General features: G+C 47.1%; 1 protein-coding gene across 1 annotated transcript in view; it reads left to right on the forward strand.

The window, feature by feature from the left end:
- Positions 1-15,477, forward strand: part of LOC126234842 (ankycorbin) — a 198,024-nt gene that overhangs the window by 28,476 nt on the left and 154,071 nt on the right. Inside the window, exon 2 of the mRNA XM_049943584.1 lies at positions 10,333-11,046. Coding sequence (XP_049799541.1) covers positions 10,333-11,046 — 714 coding nt within the window. The remainder of the gene's footprint in view (positions 1-10,332; positions 11,047-15,477) is intronic.

Raw genomic sequence — 15,477 nt, forward strand, 5'->3', positions numbered from 1 at the left:
ACAAAATGCATTTTATGTGAGATGGACAGTTGCCAACTAACAGGGTAGTATCTTCCTGCACATCTATAAGCAACGCCCTACAATCGGAGCACGAGGCACTTACGTCCCCAACTGTGCCCACGCTGACGTATACCAGCAGACTTAATTGTGTGCCGGACCGAGACTCGAACTCGGGACCTTCGCCTTTCGCAGGCTAGTGCTCTGCCATCAGAGCTACCCAAGCACGACTCACGGCCTCTTCTCACTGCTTTACTTCCGCCAGTAACTCTTCTCCTACTTTCCAAAGTATGGAAGGTACGAGACGAGGTACTGGCGGGAGTAAAACTGTGAGGACGGGTGTGCGGCGTGCTTGGTAGCTTGTCCGTGAAAGGCGAAAGTCCCGAGTTCGAGTCTCGGTCCGGCACACAGTTTTAATCTGCCAGGAAGTTTCATGTCAGCGTACACTCCGCTACAGAGTGAAAATTTCATTCTGAAGACTTAACGCAGTCTGCAAAAAATGGTTCAAATGGCTCTGAGCACTATGGGACTTAACTTCTAAGGTCATCAGTCCCCTAGAACTTAGAACTACTTAAACCTAATCAACCTAAGGACATCACACACATCCATGCCCGAGGCAGGATTCGAACCTGCGACCGTAGCGGTCGCGCGGTTCCAGACTGTAGCGCCTTTAACCGCTTGGCCACCCCGGCCGGCAACGTAGTCTGCAGCTGCTGGCATAAATCAGTGATGTTGCCCTACTCAGATTCGTTACGTACCCTTTAACTCATACTGAAAGCAATGTTTTTGGTAATGAGTCAGCCCCAACACACGTCTTGTCTCCATGGACGTATACTCTCCTAAAACAAGTAAAACACTAGTTACTGGAAATATTACTTGCTCACTACCAGGCGCAACTCCCATTCACCGAATAACCGCACTCTGGTAGCAAAAAAATGGTTTAGGATGTGGGTATCTCGAATTGGTAACTCAGTAAACTCGAGCTTAACAGAAAAAAATTCACAGCTTTATTCAACACAAACGATTTACATAAGGCATATGCTGTCAATCTGAATACATTTAATTTTTCCATTAAACAAATGTAAATAATTAATAAACTGTCTACAGTAGATCTAACACTGAACATGAAAAGGCGCCACTAAAAAGATCTGATAGTGTTACACCCAAACAAATATTTAAAAGCGCTTCTAATAAAAGCATCCATTTAACAACAAAGTCTATTTAAATCCCCAAGGATTTAAGCATAAAATAAAAGTTATTTCAAATGGCACCATTAACACGATTAGAAATCCCTATACTTTACAGGCACCAATAAAAGGACCATTTAGCATCGGAAAAACCTTTAAAAAGACCAAAGGCCAAATAAACAATGCAATATCAAAATTTGTTTTACAGGCGCCAATAATTAGAACCAAAAATGTACCGGACTACATTCCACGAATTTAAATTTAGAACAAACACGCTTGCAATGACGCATGTTAAATTAGAATCTACATTTTATGCAGATGAAGAACATCAAGATCTCACCTTGAAAACTTTGTCTGGAAGCTGCCATTTACATCGGGAATCGATTTTTTTTTCACTAGCTGCTTTATTTTATGAGCCACCGTGTAATTTCTTATGGTGGGTCGTATGTTGCCACTTAGCCGCTGTGACTGGGTCCAGGGTCTGGTGTGAAAAAGTAATACCACATCGGCTCCCGTCCCCACTCACAGTGTTGCCCATGTTCTGCCACGTGGAGGCGGGCTCTATTTGTTTGTAACTATTTAATATTTTTTGTGCAGCATTTTAGAATCCTATAACTAATACAAAACAAGTGAGATATTTATAAACAAATACAAGATACAATAACAAAAACAAAACAGTTAAATATTGAAGAAGTAAAGAAAAGAATTGGATAGAGAAGAGAGAGATATAATGTATTCCCGTCACCTGGTTGTGGGCGGCGGCCCGGGTCTTGGAACGACCCTCAAGACGCTGGCCGTCGCTCACCATTCCTTTACATCTACCATCCTAAAAACTAAATTAATAATAAGAGACAGAGGTATGGATAAACTAAAAACTATAAAGTCCATGTATAGCCTGCTAACCTTCTTATGATGTGCAATGTGGAGGTAACTGATTTTATGATTTGGCTCAAATTTGCTAATGAAAGGGTGGTTGTGGTATCAGTAATAGACCTAAGTGAAGCTAACGGTTTATGTTGATCCTACAAGGCTCCTAATGAAGTACAATGCAGGTACTAGCACCTCCCGACGCCGCCGACTACACGACCTGAACGGTGGTTTTCCCCGATCTACCATTGGTATCCGTCGGGTTGGGCTCAAAAGAGAGGAACCACGATGAAGATCCTTCCATCCAGGCCGTGCGCCGCCTCTTACCAGGAGTCGTAGCTCCCTTGAAGAGGTGCCTAGCTTTAAGCTCTTATTAATGGAGGTTCTGTTAACTATTTACATATCTACATTTGAGGTGCAATTAGTTTTTAGGATTGTATGTGACTTGTGCACCTCTTGTCGATTCTCCGGCTTTCTTTATCGTACAGGTTGCCGCTCTGGATCATCACTGTCATTGTTCAGGTCCGACTCTATATCTTCTTCTTGGCTGGAGATGTCAGAAGTATATCGTCCAACCCGTGGCCACTCTGCCGTCCCTGTGTACCGACTTGCCTTCTGTATGGTCAGTTACGTAGGTATTCCATGTATTTGGCCTTGTAGATTTCGTCAGTCAATGTATTAAGTTCTGTCCACTGTTGTGGGTCACGAAGTATGGCATATAGTTCGTTCTGTGCGTTTTCAGATATGGGGTGATCTGTGGTACAATTTGTTTTAGTACTTCAGAGTGAATACCATCTGGGCAGGCGCCTTTTTATTTTTTATTTCTGAGATCGCTATCGCCATTTCTTCCTGCGCAAAACGACAGGTGACGGTTGGTGAGTTGTATGCAGTGTCGAGTTCACGTCTCAGTGCTGCTTGTTCTGGCGTATCTGTGTGTGCGATATCGCCAGGTAGGAGTTTGCCCAGCAGGAACTCCGACGTGCGTCTCCGGTCCTAGGTCATCGCGCCGTCGTCCTGTCGTAGCGTTCCCAAAACCAGTGGGCTCACAATTTTTTCTGTCATGATCTTGCATGGTTCCCCCCAAATGTTTAACTGCGTTTGTGCTGCGACGTGTCTCTTCCAGTGGTCCTTTCTTGTCTTGTTCAGTTCTAGTCTATATCTGTCCTTGGCAAGCCGGTATTCGTTCAGTCGTATTTGTCTTTCTCTATCCGAGACTGCTCTTTGATAGAGTTTTCGTTTGTGTTTTGTTTCGCGTTTTAGTCGCGTTAGCTGTGTGGTCCAGGGGGTGGTGTGACGTTTCGTGTTTATAGCTGTTGGTATACAAGTGTTCTGTGTGCGTGCAATCATGTCTGTTGTCATGTGTGCTCTATAATCAATGCTTCCATTTATGTCTTGTAGTGCGTGTTCTTCTATCTTTTGTCTTACCATGTCCCAATTTGTCTTGCCAAACAGCAATCTCTTTGGTTGTGTTTCTATGTTGTTGTGGTGTGGGCTGTGTAAAATTAATGTGATGATATTATGGTCGCTTGTAGTAATATGGTCGTGTCCGGTCCAGTCTCGTACGTGTGTAATCGCTACGTTATTGGCGAGGGTGATGTCTATCTTAGATGCTTAGCCGTCATGTCCGGTGTAAGTTGGGTTTTGTCCCTCGGCGTTTAATACATGAAGTCCGTTTTCATGAATGCTGTTGTTAACCGATCTACCTCTGTCATCTGTCCTGTCGGACTGCCATAGGGTGGATCTCGCGTTAATATCTGCGCAGATTAATAATTTCTTATTTCCCCTGGCCGGCCGAAGTGGCCGTGCGGTTAAAGGCGCTGCAGTCTGGAACCGCAAGACCGCTACGGTCGCAGGTTCGAATCCTGCCTCGGGCATGGATGTTTGTGATGTCCTTAGGTTAGTTAGGTTTAACTAGTTCTAAGTTCTAGGGGACTAATGACCTCAGCAGTTGAGTCCCATAGTGCTCAGAGCCATTTGAACTATTTTCTTATTTCCCGCGTATTGTGCGAGTTCTCTGATGAGATTTGCATATGGCCTTATACAGTGGTGTATTGTGCGTACAAGGACGCAATAATCCAGGGGGGAGGGGGTACACTCATATCACAGGATGTTGAAGCACCCGGTGACTGATGTGGTGGATCATCACAAGCTTTCTCTATGGCCCTAATTTTAGTTTTCCTACGTCAGTGTGTGCGGTAGCATTCTCGCTTCCCACGCCCGGGTTCCCGGGTTCGATTCCCGGCGGGGTCAGGGATTTTCTCTGCCTCGTGATGACTGGGTGTTGTGTGTTGTCCTTATGTTAGTTAGGTTTAAGTAGTTCTAGGGGACTGATGACCATAGATGTTAAGTCCCATAGTGCTCAGAGCCATTTGAACCATTTTTTTGAATCCTACGTGAGTGTAGTTTTCGGATAACAGTGATGAATCTGGTGTGTATTTTGCGCGATTTATCTAGAGTGTGTTGTGGTGAGTTCTCTTTAACTTTACTATTATGTGATATTTGTTGTGTTAGCCTTGTCGACTTGTGGTCATTATTTGCAGCAGCTGTTACGTCACTTTGTTAGACGTTTTCAGTGTCAGCTGGCTTAGCGGCTTGTACAGTGTCAACTGGTGTAGTGACCTGTACAGTGTGATGTGGCGTAGTGACGTGTTCAAGGTTGGTATTGATATTTAGGTGGTTATTGTTGTGCACACTGCAGTTGGTGGCGTAAGGGCAGCAGTAGTCATCGTCGTCTTCATCCATGGGTTGGTCACGGTGAGATATTTTGCGTTTTGATTGGTCATGGTCTTGAAGTGATGGGATCATTCAACTGTGTGTTTGTTTTCCTAGCTTGAGTGTCGGGTATGTCAGACACCGCCGTATTCAGGGTCTCACCTTGAATGAACTGTACGGGTTTGATGCGTCCTTTGCTCTTAGAGGTGTCGTAGATTCGTCGCCGCACTGGAGAAGATGAACAATCTAGGTTCCTCGGCGACTCTCTTATGTGCAATTGCGGTGATTGGTTGTGTATATTATGATTCCTTTGTATATCAGCGTTTTGGGTGACAGTCTCAGAGTCTAATCTTAACAGTTCGTCTTCGGGCTCATCTCTTTATTCATTAGTGTCGTCTGAAACGTGACCCAGTACAGTATTTGTATTTTTATGAGTCTAGCCGCGTCAGGTAACATTTGTCCTGTAATTGCAAGTTCGTCGATATATTCGGTTATTGCATGGTGGCTATCTTCCAGGTTTGTGTTACGTATCGAGGCTGGAATATGGCCATTGCTGGGATAGTCGTCTGGTAGTAGTTTCTGCCTCTTGCGCCATAATACTGCACGCAAATAGTTACGGTTTCTTGTCGAAGGTGACTTGTATGAATTGGACTGTCCGAGGTTGTTGCCTGGGGCATGTCAACTGTCACGTGGGAGCGTTCAGTTGCCATAGTCGGTGCTGTCGATTAGTCTGTCGGGCAGTTGTTTATAAGTCTGGCAGGCACCACCATTACTCTTGTTGCACCTGCGATTTCTGTTTCGACAGGGCATGTAATCAACACTCTGCACTCAGCGCGTTTGTCGCTCTTCTTTCCACACCTTGAACAGGTTGCGCCTTTTTCTGCACACCATTTTGTAGCATGGCCTAAGTCGCAGCAGTTGTAACACAAACTAACTGCTGTGAATTCCCTAATACACTCCTGGAAATTGAAATAAGAACACCGTGAATTCATTGTCCCAGGAAGGGGAAACTTTATTGACACATTCCTGGGGTCAGATACATCACACGATCACACTGACAGAACCACAGGCACATAGACACAGGCAACAGAGCATGCACAATGTCGGCACTAGTACAGTGTATATCCACCTTTCGCAGCAATGCAGGCTGCTATTCTCCCATGGAGACGATCGTAGAGATGCTGGATGTAGTCCTGTGGAACGGCTTGCCATGCCATTTCCACCTGGCGCCTCAGTTGGACCAGCGTTCGTGCTGGACGTGCAGACCGCGTGAGACGACGCTTCATCCAGTCCCAAACATGCTCAATGGGGGACAGATCCGGAGATCTTGCTGGCCAGGGTAGTTGACTTACACCTTCTAGAGCACGTTGGGTGGCACGGGATACATGCGGACGTGCATTGTCCTGTTGGAACAGCAAGTTCCCTTGCCGGTCTAGGAATGGTAGAACGATGGGTTCGATGACGGTTTGGATGTACCGTGCACTATTCAGTGTCCCCTCGACGATCACCAGTGGTGTACGGCCAGTGTAGGAGATCGCTCCCCACACCATGATGCCGGGTGTTGGCCCTGTGTGCCTCGGTCGTATGCAGTCCTGATTGTGGCGCTCACCTGCACGGCGCCAAACACGCATACGACCATCATTGGCACCAAGGCAGAAGCGACTCTCATCGCTGAAGACGACACGTCTCCATTCGTCCCTCCATTCACGCCTGTCGCGACACCACTGGAGGCGGGCTGCACGATGTTGGGGCGTGAGCGGAAGACGGCCTAACGGTGTGCGGGACCGTAGCCCAGCTTCATGGAGACGGTTGCGAATGGTCCTCGCCGATACCCCAGGAGCAACAGTGTCCCTAATTTGCTGGGAAGTGGCGGTACGGTCCCCTACGGCACTGCGTAGGATCCTACGGTCTTGGCGTGCATCCGTGCGTCGCTGCGGCCCTGGCCCAGGTCGACGGGCACGTGCACCTTCCGCCGACCACTGGCGACAACATCGATGTACTGTGGAGACCTCACGCCCCACGTGTTGAGCAATTCGGCGGTACGTCCACCCGGCCTCCTGCATGCCCACTATACGCCCTCGCTCAAAGTCCGTCAACTGCACATACGGTTCACGTCCACGCTGTCGCGGCATGCTACCAGTGTTAAAAACTGCGATGGAGCTCCGTATGCCACGGCAAACTGGCTGACACTGACGGCGGCGGTGCACAAATGCTGCGCAGCTAGCGCCATTCGACGGCCAACACCGCGGTTCCTGGTGTGTCCGCTGTGCCGTGCGTGTGATCATTGCTTGTACAGCCCTCTCGCAGTGTCCGGAGCAAGTATGGTGGGTCTGACACACCGGTGTCAATGTGTTCTTTTTTCCATTTCCAGGAGTATAGTTTGGGACTGGTAATCTACGTAGACCCTCCCTTTTATCGTCAGATACCAGTAGAGTTTGGGCATTACTTCCGAGACTTGGTGGTTATACCCTTTGCCCTTTGCTCCTGTACGAAATCGGATCTTAACTTCGCTGTCGAACTCAACTTTCGTGAAGTCACTGCTTAAATTCTGTTCGTACAGGCACTCCAGAAATTCCTGGTCTGAGATTGTGTCTGTTACACGATATACAGCCAATGGTTTCCTCTTTCTAGGCCCTTCACACGCAATATTGTCAATGTCTTTTGTTTTTTCGATTATTCTACAGCAGTCTTCCTATGTCGCTCCTTCGACTATCGCTGCCGTTTTCGTGTTGCGGGTCGACATAATGTGTAAGTTATCCCATCTGGGGTTAAAGCGTTGAGTTAGTGTCTGTTTCACCGCTTTAGTGTCCTGGTTACTCGTTGACTTAATGAATAGGGTGGTCGCTTGCTTCTCTTTCGCAACCTCTATCCGTTTGTGTTCTTTGGGAGCAGTCGATAGTGCCGCAGCATACGTCAGGGTTTTGGCTTGCTGTTGCGCCTGCTCCGTGACTTTCCCTGTCAACTCCCTAACTTGCTCTCTGAGCTCTTGGTTAATGTCACTGAGTTTTCTTTCATAGTGCTTCTTCGACGTATAGACTCAACAGCAGGGGCGAAAGACTAAATCCCAGTCTTAGACCCTACGTTCTTGGCCTTCCACTCTTATTGTACCATCTTGGTTCACCTGTGTATTCAATTATCCCTCTTTTCTAATTGCTTAACCCTACTTCTCTCAGGACTTCGAACATCTTGTACCATTTTTTGTTGTCGAATGCTTTTTTCCAGATTCTTCAATCTTGCTTCCATTATCAACCATAACGTTAGAACTGCCTCTGTCTTCCCTAAAGACTAACTGATCGTCCTCTAACAAATCTTCAATTTTCTTTTCCATTCTCCTGTACATTTTCTTGTCAGCAACTTGGATGCATGAGCTGTTAAGCTGACTGTGCGATAATTGTAACACTAGTTGGCTCTTGCAATCTTGGGAATTGTGTGGATGATGTTTTTCCGAAAATCTCGTGGTGTAACGTCAGTCTCAAGGCCCACCGAGTAGCCAAGGAATAAAACCCGTCTCCCTTCTGAACAACATTCTACACAGCCCTGCACAACCTTCACGTACTCGTAGCTGCTAGAAGACCTCTCCATATCCTGCTTACGCCCATAATCCTCGTATCTGGCTTGGCATCGTCTTCAAAGGCGGCACTTTCGAAAACGGCGTGTCAAGGAAAGAAATGCATTCTCAATTAGCAATGAATAGTGATGTATGATTTATTATAATTAGGTTGATGTGTAAGTTCGTAGGGTTTTGCAAGTTGGTTCTCTGGTTGCTATGGGTTTATTCATAGATTGTAATTTTTTATTTTTAGTTCATTGTTGCCATTTAAGTTTACATATTGTCATTTTGTCATTTGGAGATAGTGAGTGCAGCTGTGGATGCTAGAAAATTAAATGCCAAGTGGAGAAATCGGACAAAAAATGGTTCAAATGGCTCTGAGCACTATGGGACTTAACATCTGTGGTCATCAGTCCCCTAGAACTTAGAACTACTTAAACCTAACTAACCTAAGGACATCACACACATCCATGCCCGAGGCAGGATTCGAACCTGCAACCGCAGCGGTCATGCGGTTCCAGACTGAAGCGCCTAGAACCGCACGGCCACAGCGGCTGGCAGAAATTGGACATTTCCGACATATTCTTGTGTTTGAGTTCAGTAGAGAGCTGACAACTGCAGACACAGCCAAAAACGTTTGCGCCCTGTATGTAGATAGTGCCATTGGACGGAGCACTGAGAGAAAATGGTTTTCTCGTTTTAAGGAGGATCATTTTGACTTCAGTGACTCTGTTCAGGAACATCTTCAGCGTTTGATGAAGATCGTTTACATGCATTAATCCACAATGATCCACGTCAGTGTACTCGAGAAATGGTAAATGTGATGAGCCGTGATCATTCCACCATCGTGCAACATTTTCATGCGATGGGAAAGATGCGAAAATCGTGTGTATGGTTACCGCTTGTTCTAAGCCAAAATCACCAAACAAGCATCTCTGCTTGCTTGTCATCGATTGGCTCGTAGACAACGCTGATCGCCGGTCACGGTGGCCGAGCGGTTCTAGGCGCTTCAGTCCGCAACAGCGTGACTGCTACTGTCGCAGTTTCGAATCCTGCCTTGGGCATGGATGTTTGTGGCGTCCTTAGGTTAGATAGGTTTAAGTAGTTCTAACTAAGTTCTAGGGGACTGATGACCTGAGATGTTAAGTCCCATACTGCTCAGAGCCATTTGAACGACGCTGATCATTCCCTATGCTGCGTCGTTGTTGGTGACAAGAAATGTTGGTTTTTACTGACATAAGGGAAATAAGGCAATGGTTGAACCCATACAGAACAAGATTTCACACACATTTGAACATTTTTTGGAACAGCGACGGTATGGTATACTAAGAATTGTTTCTCTGAGGTGTAACCATCACTGCTGACAATTGTTGTCAACAACTCAGATGTCTTGCAGATGCAGTCTAAGAACAATGACTCGGAAGACTGCGTGAAACGATGCTTCTCTACAATAACGCCCTCCCACATTCTGCTAGACTGAGATAAAAACCTATAGGGTAGTTGGGTTGTGAAGTCATTCCACAGCCACCTTATTCGCTTGATCTTGCAGGCCTCAAATTTTCACCTTTTCCATTCTCTATCGAACGAACTTGAAGTAATTTCCTTTCCGCATGAAAATGCACTCCGTTCATGGCTCTACGAGTTTTTCGCCTTAAGTGGTTCAAATGGCTCTGAGCACTATGCGGCTTAACTTCTGAGGGCATCAATCACCTAGAACTTAGAACTACTTAAACCTAACTAACCTAAGGACATCACACACATCCATGACCGAGGCAGGATTCGAACCTACGACCGTAGCGGTCGCGCGGTTCCAGGCTGTAGCGCCTAGAATCGCGCGGCCTTCCGGCCGGCTTTCCGCCTCAAAAACATGTGTTTTCTTTAGTCGCGGAATCCAAAAGCTACCCCAGTGAATAGTGAAGGAGAATATGACACCTAAAGTCTCTGTTACGAGTATCTATTGCGTTTACTAAACTTACGAAAAATCGCCATGAACTTATGCTGAAACCTAATACATTTCAGGAATTCCGGCGTGATGGAAGTGCTGGAGAAGCAGCTGACGACCGAAGAGATACTGAAGTGGAGTCCGCTGCGCTTCGCCGAAGAAACTCACGCTTGGGGATGGGTGGAAGTTCTGCTGCAAGGAGGCTTACCTCGGAAGCACCTGGAAGTTACGAGAGCCAAGTTGAGTGACCCCGAGCACGCCGCCGGCATCATGGAGCAGCTGTGCGAGTGCGGGCACCTGCAGCTGCTGCAGTTCGCCCTCTCCGTGGACCCGGCCCTGGCGAACGTCACGCTGCAGGGGGGCAGCCGCAGCCCGCTGCAGGTGGCGGCGGCGCGCCGGCGCGATGCGGCGGTGCGGCTGCTGGTGGAGGCGGGAGCCGACGTGGGCGCCAGGGACGGCCGCGGCCGCACCGCGCTGCACGCCGCCGTGGCGCACGGCGCCGTCGACGCCACGCGCATCCTGTTGCACGCCGGCGCCGACGCCTGGGCGCGCGACGCCGACGGCAGGACGGCGCGCGAGCTGGCGCGCAGGAACGAGCAGGTGGCGACCATGCAAGTGCTCGAGGAGCTGACCGGCGACGTGCATTGGCCGCTGCGTCGCCTCATCCTGGCGGCCGAGGCCTCCAACGTGCCCGCGGTGCGCCAGTTGCTGGCCGCCAGGCGCGGGCCTCCGAAGGGCAGGTGGACGCACCTGCACTGGGCGTCGCTCAAGGGCAGCGCCACGGTTGTCAGGTAGAGGCGCCAAACTTGGCTGTAGTATTTTTGCAATACGCGAGGGGCATTCAGCAAGTAATTCTACATCTTTCCTACAGAAATCTCGACGGTTTCATTCAGAATTCCAATACATAATATTATTCCGCACTCTTTTGGTTAAAAAACTCCATTTTTCCTCAAAGTCTCCGTTCAATGCGACGACCTTACGTCGCCTTATAGGCAGAGTCTGCATGCGTGATACCACTCTACTGGCCGACATCGGAGCCAGCGTCTTGCTGCATCAATGACCCCCCCATCATCCACATGATCCTTCCCCCGGCTGTGGGGCGGTAGGGAGCATCAACATCTACATCGACATCCATACTACGCAAGCCACCTGACGGTGTGTGGCGAAGGAAACCTTGAGTACCTCTATCGGTTCTCCCTTCTATTCCACTCTCATATTGTTCGTGGAAAGAAAGATTGTCGGTATGCCTCTGTCTGGGCTCTAATCTGATTTCATCCACGTGGTCTCTTCGCGAGATATGCGTAGCAGGGAGCAATATACTGCTTGACTCCTCGGTGAAGGTATGTTCTCGAAACTTCAACAAAAGCCCGTACTGAGCTACTGAGCATCTCTCCTGCAGAGTCTTCCACTGGAGTTTATGTATCATCTCCTTTACGATTTCGCAATTACTTAATGATCCTGTAACTAAGCACACTGCTCTCCGTTGGATCTTCCCTATCTCTTCTATCAACCCTATCTGGTACAGATCCCACACTGGTGAGCAATATTCAAGCAGTGGGGGATCAAGTGTTCTGTAACCTACTTCCTTTGTTTTCGGACTGCATTTCCTTAGGATTCTTCCAATGAATCTCAGTCTGGCATCTGCTTTACCTACGATTAATTTCATATGGTCATTCCATTTTAAATCACTCCTAATGCGTACTCCCAGATAATTTATGGAATTAACTGCTTCCATTTGCTGACCTGCTATATTGTAGCTAAATGATAAGGGATCTATCTTTCTGTGTATTCGCAGCACATTACACTTGTCTACATTGAGATTCAATTTTTTTATTACTTTATTATTTCTTATCTACTTCTACAGATTGATCTTGCCAAAAGCCGAGAAGCGATTCTTCTTGGTGTTTTAGCTCACTGGGGCACTCTGGGATGCTCTCTGGGTCACTCTGGGATGCTCTTTGGGGCACTCTTGGATGCTCCCTGGGGCACTGTCTTATTATTTCTGTTTCGTATATTTATGTTTGGAATTCTTTTTACAATTAAATTTTTATTCTTTATTTTATTGATCAGTTTAAAGTTGCGAAGCATCCTTATCTATCTCGTGAGATTTTTTAAAAAAAAAGAATAGGTCTAGTTTCACTTGAAATTCTTATCTTTTACATCTATTATTTAATTGTTTATTGATCATAATGTAGCGATGGGTTGCAGGGGTTCCGACCCCTGGGGAGGTGGGTGGGTGTTAACGCATGGCTGTGTTTAGTTACACGCAGCAGCTACGCACGTTTCAGCGCCTGTGAAGATTTTCGATAAAATATTAACACAGAAGCAATTCTGCGCGGGTGGTCCTTCCTTGCCTTTACGGTCTTCTGTTAGGCTATTAGGCAGCAAGGAACGAAGAGGGTAGCCAAATTCATGGATGAGTGTCTCAGCACTATCAGTAGAGTGTCCAGTTAAGCAGCAAGCTGCCTGATTATGATCCTTCAATCACCTCGATTAAGAGGTGCCTACATCTACGAGGGTGAGTCAAATAAAAACCTTAAATATTCATTGTGCAGAAGTGGTACAAAGCTGTATCACTTTTCACCATAATCTCCCCCAGGCTCAATGCAAGTCCTCCAGCCCTTACAAAGTGCATAAATTCCTTTAGAAAAAAATTCTTTTGGTAGTCCGTGCAACCACACATGCACCGCGTGGCGTACCTCTTCATCAGAACGGAACTTCTTTCCTCCCATTGCATCTTTGAGTGGGCCAAACATATGGAAATCACTTGCAGCAAGGTCTGGTGAGTATGGTGGATGAGGAAGACACTCAAAATGCAGGTCTGTGGTTGTTGCAACTGTTGTACGGGCAGTGTGGGGCCTTGCATTGTCATGTTGCAAAAGGACACCTGCTGACAGCAATCCACGTCACTTTGATTTGGACCCTCTAGGCATGTAATGCTCCAAAATGACCCCTTTTTCGTCCCAAAAGAGAGTCAGCATAACCTTCCCTGCTGATGGTTCTGTTCGAAACTTCTTTGGTTTTGGTGATGAGGAATGGCGCCATTCCTTGCTCGCTCTCTTTCGTTTCCGGTTTTTGGAAGTGAACCCAGGTTTCATCCACAGTAACGATTCTTCCAAGGAAGCCATCACCTTCTCGTTCAAAGCGCCGAAGAATTTCTTCACAAGCATCAACATGTCGTTCTCTCATTTCAGGAGTCAGCTGCCGTGGCAACCATCTTGCAGACACTTTGTGAAACTGGAGCACATCATGCACAATGTGGTGTGCTGACCCATGACTAATCTGTAAACATGCTGCAATGTCATTCAGTGTCACTAGGCGGTTTTCCTCCACTATGGCTTCAACTGCTGCAATATTCTGTGGAGTCACAACTCGTTGTGCCTGACCTGGACGAGGAGCATCTTCCACTAAAGTCACACCATTTACGAACTTCCTACTCCATTTGTAGACCTACTGCTGTGACAAACATGCATCACCGTACTGAACCTTCATTCGTCAATGAATTTCAATAGGTTTCACACCTTCACTTCGCAAAAATCGAGTAACAGAACGCTGTTCTTCCCTGGTGCAAGTCGCAAGTGGGGCAACCATCTTGCAGACACTTTGTGAAACTGGAGCACATCATGCACAATGTGGTGTGCTGGCCCATGACTAAACTGTAAACATGCTGCAATGTCATTCCGTGTCAGTCGGCGGTTTTCCTTCACTATGGCTTCAACTGCTGCAATGTTCTGTGGAGTCACAACTCGTTGTGCCTGACCTGGACGAGGAGCATCTTCCACTGAAGTCCCACCATTTTCGAACTTCTTACTCCATTCGTAGACATGCTGCTGTGACAAACATGCATCATGCATCAACCTTCATTCGTCGATGAATTTCAATAGGTTTCACACCATCACTACGCAAAAACCAAATAACACAATGCTGTTCTTCCCTGGTGCAAGTCGCAAGTGGGGCGGCCATCTTTATACTGATACTGCGAAGGTATGTGTGCACCTGCACTGTGCTGTCACCTACAGGCCATTCTGCACGCTGTTTGTAGCACGCTTACCAACTTACAGGATAATGACGCGAAATTTCGATTTGTTATTAGAGATTTAAGGTTTTCATTTGACTCACCCTCCTACATACACAATCTGCAAGCCACTATATGGTGCGTGGCGGAGGATGCCCTGTTCCACTACTGGTTGTTTCAGTAGTGTTGGCTGAAGAGCCAACACTATGTTACTAGAGGAGGCCGAAATGCACGCGTTTTAGCTCACGCAGGCTGGCGTGAGGAGGGAAGAACTATACTGACGTGAGGTCTGGAACATGACAAGTAATTAGAAATCAGGAAGCGGACGGAATTTGATACTTAACTTTAATCTATTAATGATGAACGTCGCTCTTGATGGTACATGATTCACAATAATGTCTGTTCAGAATTCATTCTAATTACTGAATATGGCACTTTGCTAGGCCGTAGCAAATGACGTAGCTGAAGGCTATGCTAAACTGTCGTCTCGGCAATTGAGAGCGTATGTAGACAGTGAACCATCGCCAGCAAAGTCGGCTGTCCAACTGGGGCGAGTGCTAGGGAGTCTCTCTAGACTAGACCTGCCTTGTGGTGGCGCTCGGTCTGCAATCACTGATAGTGGTGACACGCGGGTCCGACGTATACTAACGGACTGCGGCTGATTTAAAGGCTACCACCTAGCAAGTGTGGTGTCTGGCAGTGTCACCACAGTGTCCTTCCCTCTTCCTCTGTAGACAGAGCAAGGGAAAAACGGCTGCCTGTATCCCTCCGTATTAGTGCTAATTTCTCGTATATTATCATCATGGTCTTTACGCGAAATTTATGATGGTGGCAGATGGATCGTTCTGCATTCAGCTTCAAATGCGAATTCTCTAAATCTTCACAATACTGTCCCTCAAAAAGAACGTTGCCTTCTCTGCAAGGATTCCCATTTGAGTTCCCAAAGCATCTCTGCAGCACTTGGGTGTTGTTCGCACCTACCGGTAACATATTTAGCAGACTGCCTCTGAAATGCTTCGATGTCCACCTTTAATCAGACCTAGTGTGGATCTCAAACACTCCAGCACTACTTAAGAACAGGGAGCACTAGAATCCTATATGTGGTCATCTTTACAGGTGACCACCTTTTCCTAAAATTCTCCCCGTAAACTGAAGTCGACAATTCGCCTTCCCTACCTCTACCCTCTCACTCTCGTTCCATTTGAAT

The sequence above is a fragment of the Schistocerca nitens genome, chromosome 2, assembly GCF_023898315.1.
Source record: "Schistocerca nitens isolate TAMUIC-IGC-003100 chromosome 2, iqSchNite1.1, whole genome shotgun sequence".
NCBI classification, from domain to species: domain Eukaryota; kingdom Metazoa; phylum Arthropoda; class Insecta; order Orthoptera; family Acrididae; genus Schistocerca; species Schistocerca nitens.